Genomic DNA, 16,011 nt, shown 5'->3' on the forward strand with positions numbered 1-16,011 from the left:
CTCAGGCAGAAGGGGCGGGGCCAGGACACTTCCGTGCTTCCCCACCCACCGTCCCTGATTGGTCTGGGGGTTGGGGAGCATGCAAAGTCTCCCCCCTCCCCCGCCGAAGAACCGCCAGCTGTTCTGAACAGCTGGCGGTTCCCTCTAGGTACCTGTGCCTCTGATGGTGGGAGGAGACTTTGCGTGCTCCCCCCTGGTGCCCCCAGGTCAATCAGAGCCTGGAGAAGGGGAGCACATGAAGTCTCTCGCTCCCTGCCTCCACCCTGCAAGGGAGCACCGCACTTAGAGTCAACCACCAGCTGAGCAGCAGCTGGCAGTTGACTTTAAGTGCTGAGCCCCTTGCAGGGCGGGAGGAGACTTCACGCACTTCCCCCCGCCCCTACGCCCTGATTGGTCTGGGGATGGGGGGAGCGGCAGGGCCTCCACGGGCCAGATCAGCTTGCTTGGAGGCTCGCATCCGGCCCGTGGAGGCCCTTTTGCCCACCCGTGGTTTAAAGGAAAAGAAGCCTCCGTCCAAGAGTAAGTTCTCATTATAAATAACAAACCTGACATAAGAATGGCCATACTGGTTCAGACCAAGGCTATGTCTACACTGCCATGCTATTTCGGGATACTGCAGTCTCCAGAAATAGCTCTCCTGCGTCTTCACAGCATGCCCGTTATTTCAAAAGATAACAGGCTCACTATTCCGACGTCCCTGTACACTCATCCCACGAGGAGTAAGGGCTGTTCCGGAATAGCGGGTTATTTAGAAATGTGATGCTGTGTAGGTCCATCTAGCCCAGTGTCCTGTCATCTGACCGTGGCCAATGCCAGGTGCCATCGAGTGAGTGAGCAGAACAGGTCCTCACCAAGTGATCTCTCCCCCATTCCCAGCTTCTGGCAAAGAGGTTACAGACACCATCCCTGTCCATCCTGGTGAAGAGCCTTTGATGGACCTATCCTCTATGAACTTACCTAGATCTTTTTTGAGCCTTGTTATAGTTGTGACTTTCACAGCATCCTCTGCCCAGACATTCCACAGGATCACTGCCCTTCCCAGTTTTATACTCAGTCAGAACTCTCTTAGGCCAAATCCTGAGGTTCTTACTCTGTTCCCACTCACCTTTGCTCAGGCAAAATGCCCAAGGGCTTCAATGAGACTTTCAAGGACTTCAGGGCTTAGTTCATCTGCACAGGAGATGGAAGAAGTCTTGGGCAGGGCTTCCAACGGTGCTGAGCATCCATGACTCATCTGAGAGCTGCGGGGAACCCTCATAGTGCTTGGTCGCACTTTGTCAATCCCTAGCCAGTGCACGGTAGAGCTGAGCCTGAACAGCAAAGTTTGGGTCTTGAGCTGAAATTTCCTGACGTCCGGAGGAGTTTGGAGCTGGAGTTCAGGTTCTGACCCATCTCTGCCTTCTGCTCGTCTGTCCCATGCACTTTGAAATCACTCATCTGATGGGGGAGCCCTCAGTACCTGGGGGGACCGTTCTCCAGGCGAATACCGGAGGTCTCAGTATTAGGAAACCTTCCCTGACATCCAGCCCAAATGTACCATTTATTCATTTCATCCCACTGCTCCCAGTTAAGTGCATTGAGGTGTCGTAGGCATGCAAGGGAGCAGTCGTGCTGGGACAGCGTTTGTGGGGCTGGCCCATCAGTCCAAACCCTGAGCCTTTGATGTTCTGGAAACGCTGAGCCCCTAGGGTTTGGGCAGCTGTTCAGAATCTACTTGCAGGGCTGTGTTTACCCCAGGGACAGTGTGGGTCCTGGCTAGTGCTAGAGTGAGACCGTCAGCCTGCAAGAGGCTGGATTGCCCTGTGCTGATGTGGCAGAGGGTGGCGGTGGGCAAATGCTGCTAACCATGAGTCGCTGAGATGTCCAAGAGGAGAGGGCCAGCACGTCTCCCGGAGAGGCATTCCCCTGCCTGAGTCACTGGCAGAACAGGGAAGAAAACCAACTCTCATGCCCTTTCTGTTAGAACAGTCGCTGGCGGGAGAAGGAGACCGACCTGTCAGCAACCACAGTGAAAATAGTGTCTGCACCTCCTAGGGATGTAAAATTCCATTTCATTAGTGAACTGGTTGAACATTGTTTTATTGGTTAATGGATTAAAAGGGGGGAAGTGTGTGTGGGGGGGGGGAGAAGGGGGTTCTAGCCTGGCTGGAGGAGACCCCCCCACCTGCTGCTGGGCTGGAAGACACCTCCCATTCTCCCGCTACAGGCAGGGGCTGTGCTGGGTACCTAGAATTTGCGGGGTACCGACCGAACCATAGCAGCATTGTGATTGGAGGCAGAGGGAGTGCCCGGCTCTCACAGTGAGCGCTATGAGCAATCAGCCCCCACCTCACATGCCCTGGCTTTATATGCGTGTGACTTTAGTAATGCTAGTAGGAAAAAACCGATGCGGATGGAAATCAGCAGAATCTAGCAACCTGCACGTGGGCAACAGTAAACAAAAAATGGCTGGCAGGCCTCACATAGAACCCTGATGGGCCATATGGCTCCCGGGCCGTAGGGTACCTACCACTATCGAGCTGCTCGGAGACCCCTTAGAATAGTGTCGAGTGACTCTTGAAAAGGAAGTGAAATTCCAGCGTGTGGTTCTCAAAGACAATGAGGCCGTCCCCAACAAGCCCGCATGCATGGTGTTTGCAGGCCTTGCGGGCACAGAGAAAATGTCAGGTTCTGCTTCTGGCAGCACACGTCCCCTGGCATGTAAGATGTTGTTTTGAAAGCTCAGTGAGCAGGTGGCGGTTCCTAAAGGATCCTCATACGTGGTTCCTCATGATGGATCTCCGCCCAGTCCGGAAGAAGGTTTCGATTTGCTCAAGGGACCGGCCTTTGGTCTCTGGCACACAGCAGCCTGTGAAGATGAGGTTCCCGGCGCAGATGACTGCAAAGAACAGGAATGGGACTTCGAGGCCGAAGGCTTGCTAGAAAAGAGAACAAAGGGCTGGCGTGACTCAGGAGCCGAGAGTGCATTGAAAGAGAGTTTGCAAAAGACTGCAGGAAATGGAGAGAAGCGGTAAGTTGACGCTTTCCCTCTGTGTCTTCAGACATCTGACATAGAGGGGGAACACAATGCAGAGTCAACCTGTGGAACTCATTGCTGAGGGCTGTTGGGAATGGCACCACTGGGTTCAAAAAAGAACGAGAGAAGTTCGTGGAGGGTAGGTCCATCACTAGCTATTAGCCAAGATGGTCAGGGATGCACCCTCAAGCAGCTGGCATTGGCCACTGTTAGAAGACAGGACACTGGGCTAGATGGACTATTGATCTGACCCAGCATGGCTGTTCTTACAGATTTAAGGATGGCCTTGGAGTTATGGCTTGGGTACGTGAGGGCAGGAGATGAGGTTTGCTCACAACTCAGCCTCGAAATTGGTGTGTGGGCCTGCACAAATCGCCTAATCTCTCTGCACCTGAGTTTTCCCCTCTAATAAGGGAGGCTTATTTGGTTAATAATCTCAGTGTGCCTTGGATGGAAGAGGCCAATAGGCAGTGGTCCAGGAGATAACTCACTAGGCTGGGAGTCAACACAGCCGGGTTGTGTTCCCAGCTATGGAGTGTGACCCTGGGCTCTGCCTCGCTGCTTCTCTATCGGTAAAACGGAGACAGTGACACTGCCCGTTGTTTGGAAGACATTTAGCGTACGTCTACACTGCGGCGCTATTTCGGGATACTTCCCGAAATAGTTATTCCGCCTCTTTGAAACAAGCCCGTTATTTCAAAATATAACAGGTGCGCTATTCCGATATCTCTGTAAACCTCGTTCCAGGAGGAGTAAGGGATGTTTCGGAATAGCGAGGTATTTTGAAATTTGGCGCTGTGTGGACCACACCACATTACAAAAGAAGCTATTTTGCAATTAACTTGAAATAAGCGCCACAATTTGCATAGCTCAAACTGCATAGCTTATTTCGAGGGATGGGTGCAGTGTAGACGCACCCCTTGAAGGCCTACCGGGGGGAAGCCAAAGGTGGGAACCAAGTGTTCGTGTGTCATGGCTGCATGACGTTTTGGAGGAGGCTTTTATTACCAGCCCCTTCTGTTTTTGTTTCTTTTTTCTTTCGTTTTTCAAGGCCCGTATCAAGAGATTGGCATAAAAATCATGACATTTAAAAAATAACAATAATTTTCAGGTTCTTTCTATTTGCCTTTTGGTTTCTGGGTCTCAAAGTTGCTCTCGTGGTGGGTTTTTAAGCTTTGCACTGCAATCACAAGGGCTAGAAATACACTTTGAAAACAAGAGAAAGCTGAGATTCTCTGGTCCTCACCTCACAGGGCGTGAGCTGTGAGAAAATGGCGTGAGCTGGCAAGGCTGCTGGTGCCTGGGTAAAATAGGTGCCATCTTTGTGTCACCCGTCCGCGTCCCTGCCAGGAATGGCCGGTGTGCCGCCATGTTGCTCCTCAGGGATGGCAAGCTTGGAGGAACTAGCACCACACCAACCCCTGGAGACCTCCATCAGGCCAACCCCACTTGCCGCCATTAGCTATACCTACCACAACTGGGAGGAAGACTGTGGTCAGAGCAAAGGCAGTGAGCCAGCTCACGAGGACACAGAGGCCTGAGGCCACACCACGGGCCTTCAGAGGGAGGATCTCTGACATCAGCAACCAGGTGATGGGGCCCCAACCCATGGCATAACCTGGTGGGAGAAGAAGGACAGATCAGAAGAGCAGAGGACCATAGGAAGCAGGGAGTGGAAAAGTTCCCTGCCAACCTCTGACTCATGACTTGCTCCTATTTCTGTTTCAACTGGCCCCTCTACCAGGATGAGTGAGACAACGAGGGATCCATTTTTGCATCCAGCTGCTGTTGGCTGCCTACCCTTGAGGGCAAGGCTCAGAATAATCAAAGCAACCCCAAAACGGTGGCAATATTCATGTGCCTAATACATTCAGCCTGTGCTACTGGCCCCTTCCCTGGCTCACACCGCTGAGTCCAACACCCCACACTTCTGAGGGGCTGATTTTTTACCACAGAAGCATTTTCTTCTGCCCCAAACCCTGCCTGGGCGTGGAACCTTTCAGCTCCTATCACAGTGGCCCAGGACGCTTAGTCCATGACAGGAACACCATGGCTTACTGTGGGGCAGAGCCCCACCCTTTGGTACGTACCCATTATGAAGAGCATGGTAGCCACCAGGGGGATGAGGGTGACGTAGTGCGAGGGCTCTGCCGTAAGGCTTTCTGGGCTCACAGTGCTCCCGTTCATGACGGCCAGGGTAGAGTTGTGAGAAGGCTTTGGTGTGTAGTGGATGTAGAGGCCCAGGGTCAGGTTGGAGGCTAACATGATCCCAGCTGTTAGAGAGGGAGAGTAAAGAAATGAAAAGCTTAGGCCTAGTTTTCTTCTCAGCTCCCTCGGTGGAATGCCACCAAGTTCTACGTTACGGCTCCCGGCCTACCCAGGCCTCACATCGGAATCGCACCTGTTGGTGTGTCATCTCCCACAATCCACTCAGGCGCGCCAAGGCTACATCTAGACTGCATCCCTCTGCCGACAGAGGGATGCAAATCAAGCACTTCGGAAGTGCAAATGAGCCCGGGATTTAAATATCCTGGGCTTCATTTGTATACTCATGTTTCAACGCTGTGCCGATCAGGCTCAGTGTCAAAAGTGAAAGTAAAGTTAGCCGCGGCTTTCCCGACAGCGGGGAGCTTTTTCAGCAGCTCCTGTACTCATCGGCACAGTGTTGGAACGTGAGTATGCAAATGAAGCCTGGGATATTTAAATCCCAGGCTCATTTGTGCTTCCAAAGTGCTTGATTTGCATCCCTCTGTCGGCAGAAGGATGCAGTCTAGACATAGCCCAAGAGAAACAAGCCGAGGGGCCCCCTCATGGCTGCCTCATCTCAGCCATGAACGAGCGCCCTCGGAGCAAAAATGCCATGGGATTTGGGGCTAGACGTACCTGATAGGTAGAGAAGAATTTTCCTGCCAGCTTTGTCCATCGAGAACGCAGCAATGAGCACAGACACCAAGCGGACTCCCCCTACGATCGCTGCATCATACTCTGGCTTCTACAATAAAAAACCCAGGAGGAATGTCAGCAGCAAGACCTGGGGCTGTACGGGTTCCTGCCTGCATCACTGTCGGTCTGAGCCCTGGAACTGAACAAAAGCTATTTCTGTGAAAGCCACAGAAAAATGGTTCCTTTAATTAGACCCAATAAACTAGGAGTAACTGGGAAAACCTAAGGGAGGCTGCTAATTGCGTGGTGTAATGTATGACTGGTGTGTGTGTTCGAGTCCCACATGACAGGGGCGTGTGTTGGAGTCCCACTGTTGCCCTCCAATGGCTGGAACATCAGCTCCGTGAGAGTGGGGACTGTCACCCACAAAAGAGACACACTCTCCTAGGGGTTTTGCCATTGGCCCAAATGCTAGAAGCTTGTGACTTTGGAGCTGAGGGTCGCAAGTTCTGTCCCCCTTTTATGTGAGTGAATTTCCATTGCCAACGAGGGAGTCCATTGTGTATGGCCATGGCTGTGAGATAGCAGGGGATTGACTTGGCCAGGAAAAAACTCCCACTTGGAGACCGGGTGTTTCCTGCTGCAGGGCACAGAGAGGGGGCTCCTAGCTATTGCCATGTATGTTTTCCTGGGTGAAAGCAACTGACTGGAACTGGGGAATCAGCACCGATGCCGTTAAAATGCTCCGCCGCAGACTGAGGTGGCTGAAGGGGGAAGCCAGCCGGCCCTCAGGGAAGGACGTAGCATGGGGGAGCACCGGTTGATACTCCAATACAAATATTTCAGGTTTACTGATGCCCACGTGCCCCATAGCACCTCGCGCCACCCTCCATGCTTATGCAGCCCCAGTTATGCCATTGGGGATGACCTGAGCAGCTTCCCCAACAGGGGAGGGGAACCGCTGACAGGGGGCCACACAAAAGTGGGAAGCAAACTCCTGCCCCCCCAAACACATTCCCCTCACACACCAAAGCCTGGGGGGGCTCTGGCTAGTGGATGTTGTGGGCCCCCCTATGCTTTCGGGTGGGGCCAAAATTGAGGAGGTCAGTGTATGCGAGGGAGCTGCTGGGAAGTGGGCTTGGGGTGTGGGGCCTGGGCTGGAGGGAAGGGGGCAGGAGTGGGTGGGTTGGTGTGGGAGGGTGGTGGGGTGCAGGAGCAAACTGGGGTTGGGAGGCTGGACAGGAAGGAGGGTGCAGGAATGGAGGGAGGATGCAGGGTCTGGGTGGGAGGGGGAACCACAGGGCTGGAGCACCAGCTCCCCAATGCTGTGGGCGGAGAGCCCTAAGCCTCAGCGGCCAGATCCGGGCAAGCTGAGGGCCAGATCCAGCCCCCAGGCTGTAGGTTCCCCACCCCCGCTCTACAGGCTCAGAATGTCTGGGGAGGGGAAGAAAGGGGAAGGATAGAACAGAAGATGACACATCTGCCTACATTTTGCGAGGTGAGTAATGACTTTGGGCATCTCAATTTATTGGTGCTTTCCCTGAGTCTCCTTAGAGGGGCCTGGTTTTCTGGGGGTGGGTGCTCAACACCTTCGGTACAACCAGGCCCTGTAAGGCATCTCAAATTGGGCCCACTAGTATTCAACTATTCAGAATCACTAGTCATTTGAATAGTTAGTCCCGGGAGCAAAGAGCCATCAGATGGGTCAGAGCAGCTCTGAAGAGGGGCAGGATCTGTTGAGTTCAGCTGGTGGGGCCAGTACCTGAGGCTTTAGCTGAAAGTCAAAACACTCTCCATGTTCGTATCTGCACTCCCCGGCCCTGCTCGGACTTACCAATATTACAGAGGTGCTCTGAAATATCGTCTGCAAATACACCAGGGTGGGGGTGACGCCCGAGAGCTGCTGCAGGAACCTCATCAGCACCGCGATCAGGATCGGCTTGTAAATGAACGGGTCCCTGATCTCCGCGCAGGAAATCCGTTTGCTCTGGACACATGGACAGAGAGCGGAAAGGTGAACAGGCGTGTGCGCTTCCGGGTGAGATCCAGCACCCAAAGAACAGAGCGGGGGAATGTGTGTGTGTGTGGGGGGGCATCTGGGGCGTTTTCATTCTTGGATCTCCATGCGTCTCTCAGTGGTGAGGAAGTCTCTGTACCCCGTTGTAGAGAGGGAGAAGTGAACAGCCTGAGGTCCTCCAGAAGGGCTGGAAACAGAACCCCTGGTGGCCTAGGACAGAGGCGCTGTCCTCCCCTCTAACCGTGGGGTGCTAGACCTGCCTTCTGCCCCAGATCTGCCCCACTCCAGGGAAGCTACTAATTTTCCCCATGGGTGCTCCAGCCACAAAGCGCCTGTGTCCTGAGGCCTCCTCCCTTGGGCTGCACTGCTTTTCCCAGAGGGGTGCTGGCACAGGACGGTGCTTACAGCCTGTCGGTGCTGGAGGGGGGAAAGGAGCTGCGGTTCTCCTGTCCGTTAGCCTGAATTCCCAGCACAGCCCGTCCCACTGCACCTGGTGCCAGACGCTTTCTCGCATTTGCTCAAATTCCCGGTGGAAATCCGTGTCGGGTCCCCGGAGCCAGCGCAGGACCTGGAGCGCCTTGTCCTCCTTGCCCTTCGAGATGAGGAAGCGGGGCGAGTCGGGCATGAAGCAGAGCAAGATGATCATGGTGAGAACCGGCACCTCCCCAGCCACGGCCAGCCAGCGCCAGGGCAGCTTCAGGCCTGCAGGAAGCAGTGGCAGGATGTTCAAGGCAGGGCTGCTGGGGAAAGGATCCCCAGCCTGCCCTCCCCCCCCACAAAAGGGAGGAGAGTCAATTACAAAAAACGGGTGGCATGATGTGTGCACCAAAAACCTAAATATTTTCAGCTATGGACTTTTTTTTTTTGAGTTTTTCAACAAAAACATCAACATTTGGGATGAAAATGGCCATTTGGTTCATGAAAAAATCCACTTGGAAAAGCCATTTTCCATCAGAAAAAGTGTTTGAGTGGAAAAGTTTCAAGCTGCTCAAGCTAGACCCTCCAATGCGGTGCCTGCCTCCAACAGCTGGCAGCACCCAACACATATGGGAGAAGGCTCCTTTCACAGTCAGCTGGTCTCACCGGTGCACAGCGGTAGAAACAATCTTTCTTCACTCTGGATTGTGCTGAGTCACTAATAGCAACGTCATGGCTGCAAATCCACCCCCATTGGGCATGTGGCCATTATTTGTACACATCTGACTGCCGGGCTTTTCCCCAGTCTCCTCTGCAGAGTGAAGGGGAAACACTCAACAGAATCCAGCCAAGATGCTATAGCAGCGGACGCTCATCCCTTGAGACGACCTTAGCTGCGTGGCAGTGTTCCTTGTCAGGTGTGCACTTGTGCGGCCGCTCAGGAGGGATTCAGCTGCCTTCCAGCTGACTAGCAGAGCACCCACAGCTAGGTTTTATGTTTCTACTCATGGTGCACATTTGTACCTGCTTTGGTGCCCATAACAAAATTTATTCCACACACAGATGGAAAAAATCTGCCCATGGATGCAAAAGATTAGAGGGAACATTGCTGGGTGGTCCCACTGCCTTCTGGAATTCTCACTGGGTTCTGCTTCTTTTCATTCATATATTCAGAGTGTGCTCAGGGACTGACCCACCCCTCGGAATACCAAAGGATATGTGTACTTGCCCAGGGCGTACAGGATGAGGGACCCAAGAACAGCCATGATCTGAGGGCAGGAGCCCAATGTTCCTCTGACCCCAGGGTGAGAGATCTCGGAGATATAGACCTGGAAGGGAGTAATACCATGGTTATGGGGCAGAGGGGGTGTGCATCACTCCTCAAACTCTACAGCGTGTTGCCGGGGATGCACTGTGGGAAAAGCCCCATGGGAAACAAAAGCCCTGCTGTAAATGAGTCATCTGGGTTGTCATGGCAAGGAATGGAGCAAGACCACAGCCCAATTATGTTCATTCTTGCCTAATTCCTGCCTTCCCTATTTTAAGCCACCCTGAGCTGATATTACCGTCAATGCATCCTGTGTGCAGGAGGAAGTAACCATAACGAAGACAGCAGCACAGACCAAAGTCCCTATTCATGTGGGTGTGCGCGTCCCAGCTGTTCAGCTCTCGGGGCCTTAGTTCTCTCCTTTGCCAGAGCACAGAAACTGCCCCTCCTCCCTTGCCCTGCCTCATTCAGCCCCAGGGGAACCAACCGTACAAGACGGCAGCTCAGTGGCCCGCCCATTCACCGCTTGCCTTCTCTACAGTGATTGCCAGGGAGAGGCACCCCAGGGCAAGCAGAACAGACTGAGGCCAGCAAACTCATTGCACATAGACTGCCCTGTGGCCAGTGAGTAACAGGCACCGCTGATCTGGGCTGGTTTGGTGCCAGGCAAGGCAGGTGGCTCGTGTCCCATGACTCAGCTTCTAACAGGCACCTGACTCTCCTGTGATGCTCCACAGAAGGCCGTTCATTGCTACGGCAGCAGCCAGGCCTCGTTTTTGCATCCCAACTCCAATGGCCCGGCAGGGGTAACCCGGACAACAGGTAGCCCTCTCTCCAGGAGTGAAAAACCTTAGTGCACTAACTCCGGAGGCTGGCGAATCCCATTCCCCCGCCCAGAAGGAGAGGACAAGGGAGAGCAGCTACGAGCTGTTCACTCATGGAAGCTGCGTTACCGGTATGGAGGCGGCCGTCACGCCGCCCGCGTAGCCCGTCAGCAGTCGCCCCAGCAGCAGCATCCAGAGTCCCTGGGCGCCGGCCATGAAGGCGTAGCCGACAGCGGAGGGGACAGCGGAGACCATGATGCTCAGCTTCCGACCCAGACGGTCATTCAGGAACATGGCGCTGAGGCCTCCGGCGGCAGCGCCCAGCGTGAACACGGACTGCAAGGGAAGGCGCAGAGGAGCTGCACAATGGCGCTGGGCCCAGCACACAGCAATTCGGGGACAGCCTGGCCCTACTGACCGGCATGGCTACACTCGTTGTTGCTACTAGGGATGCTAACGGGTAGTCGGTGAAACCGTTACCCAGCACTGTCCCGGTACCTGGGAGCAGCCCCCGTCCGCAGCCCAGCTGCAGGTGGAAGGCTGCTCCAGCCCTGCTGGGTCCCCGTGTGGGGAGGCTGGGAGCCATGGCAACGGCGGCCCCTGCGCAGGCCGGGAGCAGCCAGGCTGGAGTGGCCCCTGTCTGTGGTGGGGGCCCCTGTCTGTGGTGGGGGCCCCTCTAGCCCCACCCCGCCCATGCCCCTGAGGGAGCGCTGTGTTTAACCCATTAAATGGGATTTTACATCCCTAGTTGATACCCATGAACCCGGCTTTCAGTGACTGTCAGATTTGCAAAGCCCTCTCTGCTAGAGCTGCTGTTTTCTACCAACGCTCTGTCAGGCCTTCCTATGTATCTCTGCCAGAGTCATGGAGATTTCCTCTCCCACCACTGGGCAGCCTGGGGTGGCTGTTTCCCCTTCAGAGCACCTCCGTCTGCAGCCACAGGGTGGCTCCCGAAGCAACATACATGTTGCCCTTTCACAGTCATTGGGGCTTACAGCCTGGTCTCGCTTTTTGTGGGGGCCCAATATGAGACTCCTGAAAAGGGGAGCCCGATTTACAGAAAGTGCAGAGACCCTGCCTCTGAAAATCAGGCCCTTCCAGGGGTCTAGTCACTTATGGAATCTATAGCCCAGCATTATAGCTTGGCTGCCCCCTCAGAGCTCTCCCTCTCGGAGGGATGACCTGCTACGGAGCAGAGGAAAACTCCCCTTCTTACCCCAAACCAGGATGCCTCCTTGTGGGTTATTTTCAAGGCAGGGATATTGGATGTTTCCAAGGCCGGGATCACGGGGGACGTGTAAACCAAGGCGTACCCGAAATTGAAGTTCCCTAGGACGGCAGCGAAAGCGGCTAGAAAGAGACGCTTGTTTTGGAGGGTCCTGTCGGAGGAAGACAGGACAAGGGATAAAGCAGGAAAGAAGGGAAGGGGTCAGTGTGCAGCGGTGGTGGTGGGTATATTAAGCTAACATTTCTCTCAACACAATAAACCATCAGATCAACCCCTATTTCTCTCCAAGGATTTTCCTTCCGAGGCTCCTGGCCATTCCTATTGCCCCATCCCAACCCTCCCCCGCTTTACTTCTGGCCGCTCTTTTCCAGCCCTACTTGGTTGTGTTTGTCACAGTGTCTGCAAAATGCAGGTGCAGTGATTGTCAAGCGCCTTTCTGCTATGTGGAGCCCTGAGCCGGGCCTGTATAAGGGGGCACTTTACACATGACATTATTGTTAATGCATAAATAGAGTCGCTTTGAAATAATGGGCCCTTATGTAAGCGTCCCCCTTTAGGCCGTCTTGTGGTGAGTGGGAGACCAGGGACCTGGGGGTTATAAGAGCAGGAGGGAGGCTGGAGCTGTCAGATTGGTTGGGCTGTGAAGCATGAGCCTTTTCAAAGTCAGAGCGGTCTTTAAACTCAGTTGACAGTTTCCAGGAACCGGGCGGCAGAATGCAGAAGTGGTGGGGCTGGCTCCATGCCCTGTGCAGTGCATTGCCTTTCCCGCTCTCTCTAACTCTTGCGTGCATGTGTGGCTATCTGAGGGCAGGTTTCCTTCAGAAAGTTCATTCTTACTAGCTCTGGTGCCCAGGTGAAGGTGCTGGGCCGTTCCAGAGCACAACGCTGTCACTCCCTACAGCTACAGCAACACAGCAAACGCTCCCCATGACAGCGAGCCTCCGGCTCCCAGGGCTGGCACTGTGGAGCTCCAGCCCACAAGGGGTAGCCATTCGGGCTCTGACCCCTGCCCCTCGCAGGGTTTCAAAGCCCAGGCTCCAGCCACGCCTGAATGCCTGTGCTGCCACTTTTCGCCCCGCAGCACAAGCCCTGAGAGCCGGCGTCCGTGGAGCTGCTGTGGTCGGTCAGTGCTGTGTGGCCGTTCCCAGAGACACTTATCCGGCCCCTGCTAAAATCCTGGGTGAGCGTCTCACAGTCCTCAGAATGGTTAGCCCGCCAGCCCGCTAGGGCTGGGCTTCTGTTCCTGGGGTAGGGCGGAGCAGATGAGGCAGAGAGAGGCTGCGATCTACCCAAAATCACACAGGATGTCTTGAACTCAGGCCCTCAGCTACAGCCCTGACCACTGGATTAGCCTTCTGTCATTTGAGGCCCTGCCCCCTCTACACACACACCAGCCTCCCACAGCCCCCCTGAGGCCTGAGCATTCAGCCTCACCAGCCTGGCACAGCCAGCAGTCCTGGTGACAGAACAGAGCTCTGAGCGCTGGCTACCATATAGCAGCAGGGCCGGGAAGGGGCATCGCAGCGATTCAGGGCCATCTCGCATTGTGCGCTGGTAGCCTGGGTCTGCAGCATAGGAACACCTCACGGTTCCTCTCACACTCCACAGTGTCTCTAGCAGTCCCCCGGCAGTGGTGCCGGTTTGTCCCTGCTGCGACTCCTTCCCTCTGCCTGTGATACCCTGTCATTGCCTCTGAACATCAACTAAACCACCCGCTGTGTGTGGCAGGGCCTGGCTTTCCATGTGCATGTACAGCACCTGACACAGCGGGGCCCCGAGGCCCGACTGGAGCTCCAGCTGCCACCTGAATCCCAACGACTCCAGAATGATCCTTGACAGCGAGGAACAAATTTGGCTTTTCCCCGGCCCCTGCTGAACTGGACACAGGCGGGGAAGGAATGGCTCCGATACAGGTGTGTAGCTTGTACATGCTCCTCTCGGAGAACAAGGGCCACCCCTGGGCTCCCGTCCGTGGGACCCAGCCTCCAGGTGAGAGCGCCCTGCGGGGTAAGCCCAGCTCCTACCTGATATATTCCCGGTCCAAGGGGCGGGCAGCCCGCTGTGGGAAGGTCTGATATGCTGAGCCGGGTGCTCCCAGGAGTGGGTCCTGCATGCGGGTATCCATGGGAGTGATGCTGTGTTGTCCCTCCGACGCCTCTGCCGCTTGCTGGGCTGCTGCCGGCGTGGGACTGTCTGAGAGGGACAAAAATCACTCGAAAGTGAAAGAGAGTGTGAGCGAGAAGGGCGAGGAGGCAGCTCAAAGCGTTTCCTAACCGGCAGCTCAATCTGTGCTTGTGGGCGAGTGGCAGCGGCCCCAGAAGAGGAAGCTCGGTGGGGCCAGGAAATGTGAAAGAGTGGCAGAAAACTAATCATGCTCTCCCCCTCAGCCCGGCCTCACGGCTGCCCCATCCTCCACCTTAGTCCTGCTCCCCCTTCAGTCTCCCCTCACTGCTCCTGAGCCAGGTATGCCTCACTGCCTAGCCCCATCGCTTCCCCACACCCTTCTGGCCAGTGTGGGGAGGACAAAGAGAGAGGAGGGCGTGTGGCCAGGGCCAGTGGGCAGGCCTCTGTGGCACAGCCAGGGGAGGGGGCACATTCCATGTTGGATGTGGCACAGGGAGCCAGGCACTCCCTGGTTGGGTAGGGTGGTATCCCTGCCAGCTGGGCAAAGCAGCCCCACCAGGTGCCTGATGCTTCCCTCAGGCTGTGGCCAGTGCAGCCGCATGGCTGAGGGGTAGCGAGTGGGGGCAGTTCTGGACACCAGCACAAACTGAAAGGAGACTCGGTGGCTTGCTTCATAACAAGCCAGTCCCAGGCCAGGCCAGCATGGGTGCTGTGAGGGTAAGGCTGAGCTGAGCCTGGCAGGGAGCACAGGGGGACTTGCTCCTGCAGTAATGGGGCAGGCCCCATGGGCCTTGGGGCTGGCTGAGAGGGGAGCGGGTAGCTAAGGGCGTGTTTAGTGCAACAGGGATCCCACTGGAGCCCTCATCTCCACAGACGTGCCCATTACCAGCCCACCAGCCTTACCCATGTCCCAGCCACGCAGGAAGCCCAGGCCTGAGACCCACACATGCTTAGGGCTGAGGATCTCTAACATCACCCTGTTTGTGCCCGGTGCTTGCACGCCTAGGAGCGCAGCTCTCCGGCACTGCCTGGGGCCTGCAGGGCAAACCTCCCCCCTTGCCAGTTCCTCCAGCCAATTCCTCTGGAAGACTCATTCCTATACACATCGGGTAGGCAGGGACCCTGGCGCAACTAGCCCTGGCTGCTCAGGGATCACCCGCCCGCTCCCCACCCAGGATCAATAGTGCAGCTACCTTGCAACCAGCCAGCCCAGACCTGAGAGGAGTTTGACCCTAGGTCCATCCATTGCAGCAGGTCCTAGGTCTGTGGCCGGTTTAGCACGATCCTGGCTCCAGTCTTCCCAGCCCTTGGGGATGGGATTAAGGGTCTGTGCTGGTGGAATGAACTTGCAGAAAGATGCAGGAGTGGCTCTTCTGGCACTTCTAGACCAGATCTGAAATCATGGAGGGAGGCTTTGGCTCATACCAGGGCCTCAGCCTGTGACAAGAGGCAATTTGGGCAGGTGCAGCCCTGGGGAGGAGCGTTAGACTTGCCTGATTTCCATTTTTATTAGTTACTAGCCCATTGACCCCTGGTTGCTTGGGTCCTTAAGGAGGGGCTCAGGGCAGGGACAGAGGGGGTGCAGGAGCCAGGGCAGGGACTTGGGGATGTGGGGGGCTCAGAGCAGGAGGCTGGAGGTGTGTGGGGGGTTGCAGAAGTGAGGGTTGGGGGTTGAAGAGGGGCTCAGGGCAGAAATGTGGGGGGTGCAGGAGTCAGGGCAGGAGGTCGGGTGTTTAGGAGGCTCAGGGCAGGGCTGGGTCAGCGGGGTGAGGGGGTAGGGGTGGACTATGCTGCCTGGATGTCGGCTTCGTGGGGCTCACTGGTGCAACGAAGGTCACACTGCCTGGGTGGCAGGTTCCCAGGCGGTGGTTCCCTGGGGCTGGCGGGGGTGGAGGGCAGCCCACACGGCCCGGGTGGCAGCTTCCCGTGGCTGCTCAGGGTAGTAGGGGCCGTGCTGCCTGGATGGAGGCTCACCAGCATGGGAACCTTACCTGGGTAGCGTGGCTGGCAACATCCAGAGCCCCACCCCTAGCCAGGCACCCTCTTACTGATGCACCTGCCCTCCACCCATGGTCATTCTTAACATAATTGTCCCTGCTAGCAGACCCCCTCTCTTTCCATTTTATGAGAACCAATCACATTCCAGGCACGTCCCATTGTCCTGGCACAACCAAACCCTGACCTTGCTTTGAGCATAAGAGGAAGCTGCTTACCAAATTTGGTGGCCTTATGTCT

General features: G+C 55.7%; 1 protein-coding gene across 1 annotated transcript; it reads right to left on the reverse strand.

Annotated features, from left to right (window-relative positions):
• Positions 1 to 462: 462 nt before the first annotated feature.
• On the reverse strand, positions 463 to 13,955 carry SLC2A6 (solute carrier family 2 member 6). The gene is made up of 10 exons (XM_025185003.3): positions 13,677 to 13,955; positions 11,641 to 11,803; positions 10,554 to 10,760; positions 9,562 to 9,661; positions 8,407 to 8,618; positions 7,734 to 7,886; positions 5,900 to 6,008; positions 5,107 to 5,289; positions 4,489 to 4,634; positions 463 to 2,918 (listed from the first exon to the last, which is right to left on the reverse strand). Exons 1-10 carry the CDS (start codon positions 13,775 to 13,777, stop codon positions 2,754 to 2,756), a joined length of 1,539 nt encoding a protein of 512 aa, XP_025040788.3. The 5' UTR covers positions 13,778 to 13,955; the 3' UTR covers positions 463 to 2,753.
• Positions 13,956 to 16,011: the final 2,056 nt, after the last annotated feature.

Source organism: Pelodiscus sinensis, chromosome 23 (genome assembly GCF_052426305.1).
Source record: "Pelodiscus sinensis isolate ZL-2025 chromosome 23, ASM5242630v1, whole genome shotgun sequence".
NCBI lineage: Eukaryota > Metazoa > Chordata > Testudines > Trionychidae > Pelodiscus > Pelodiscus sinensis.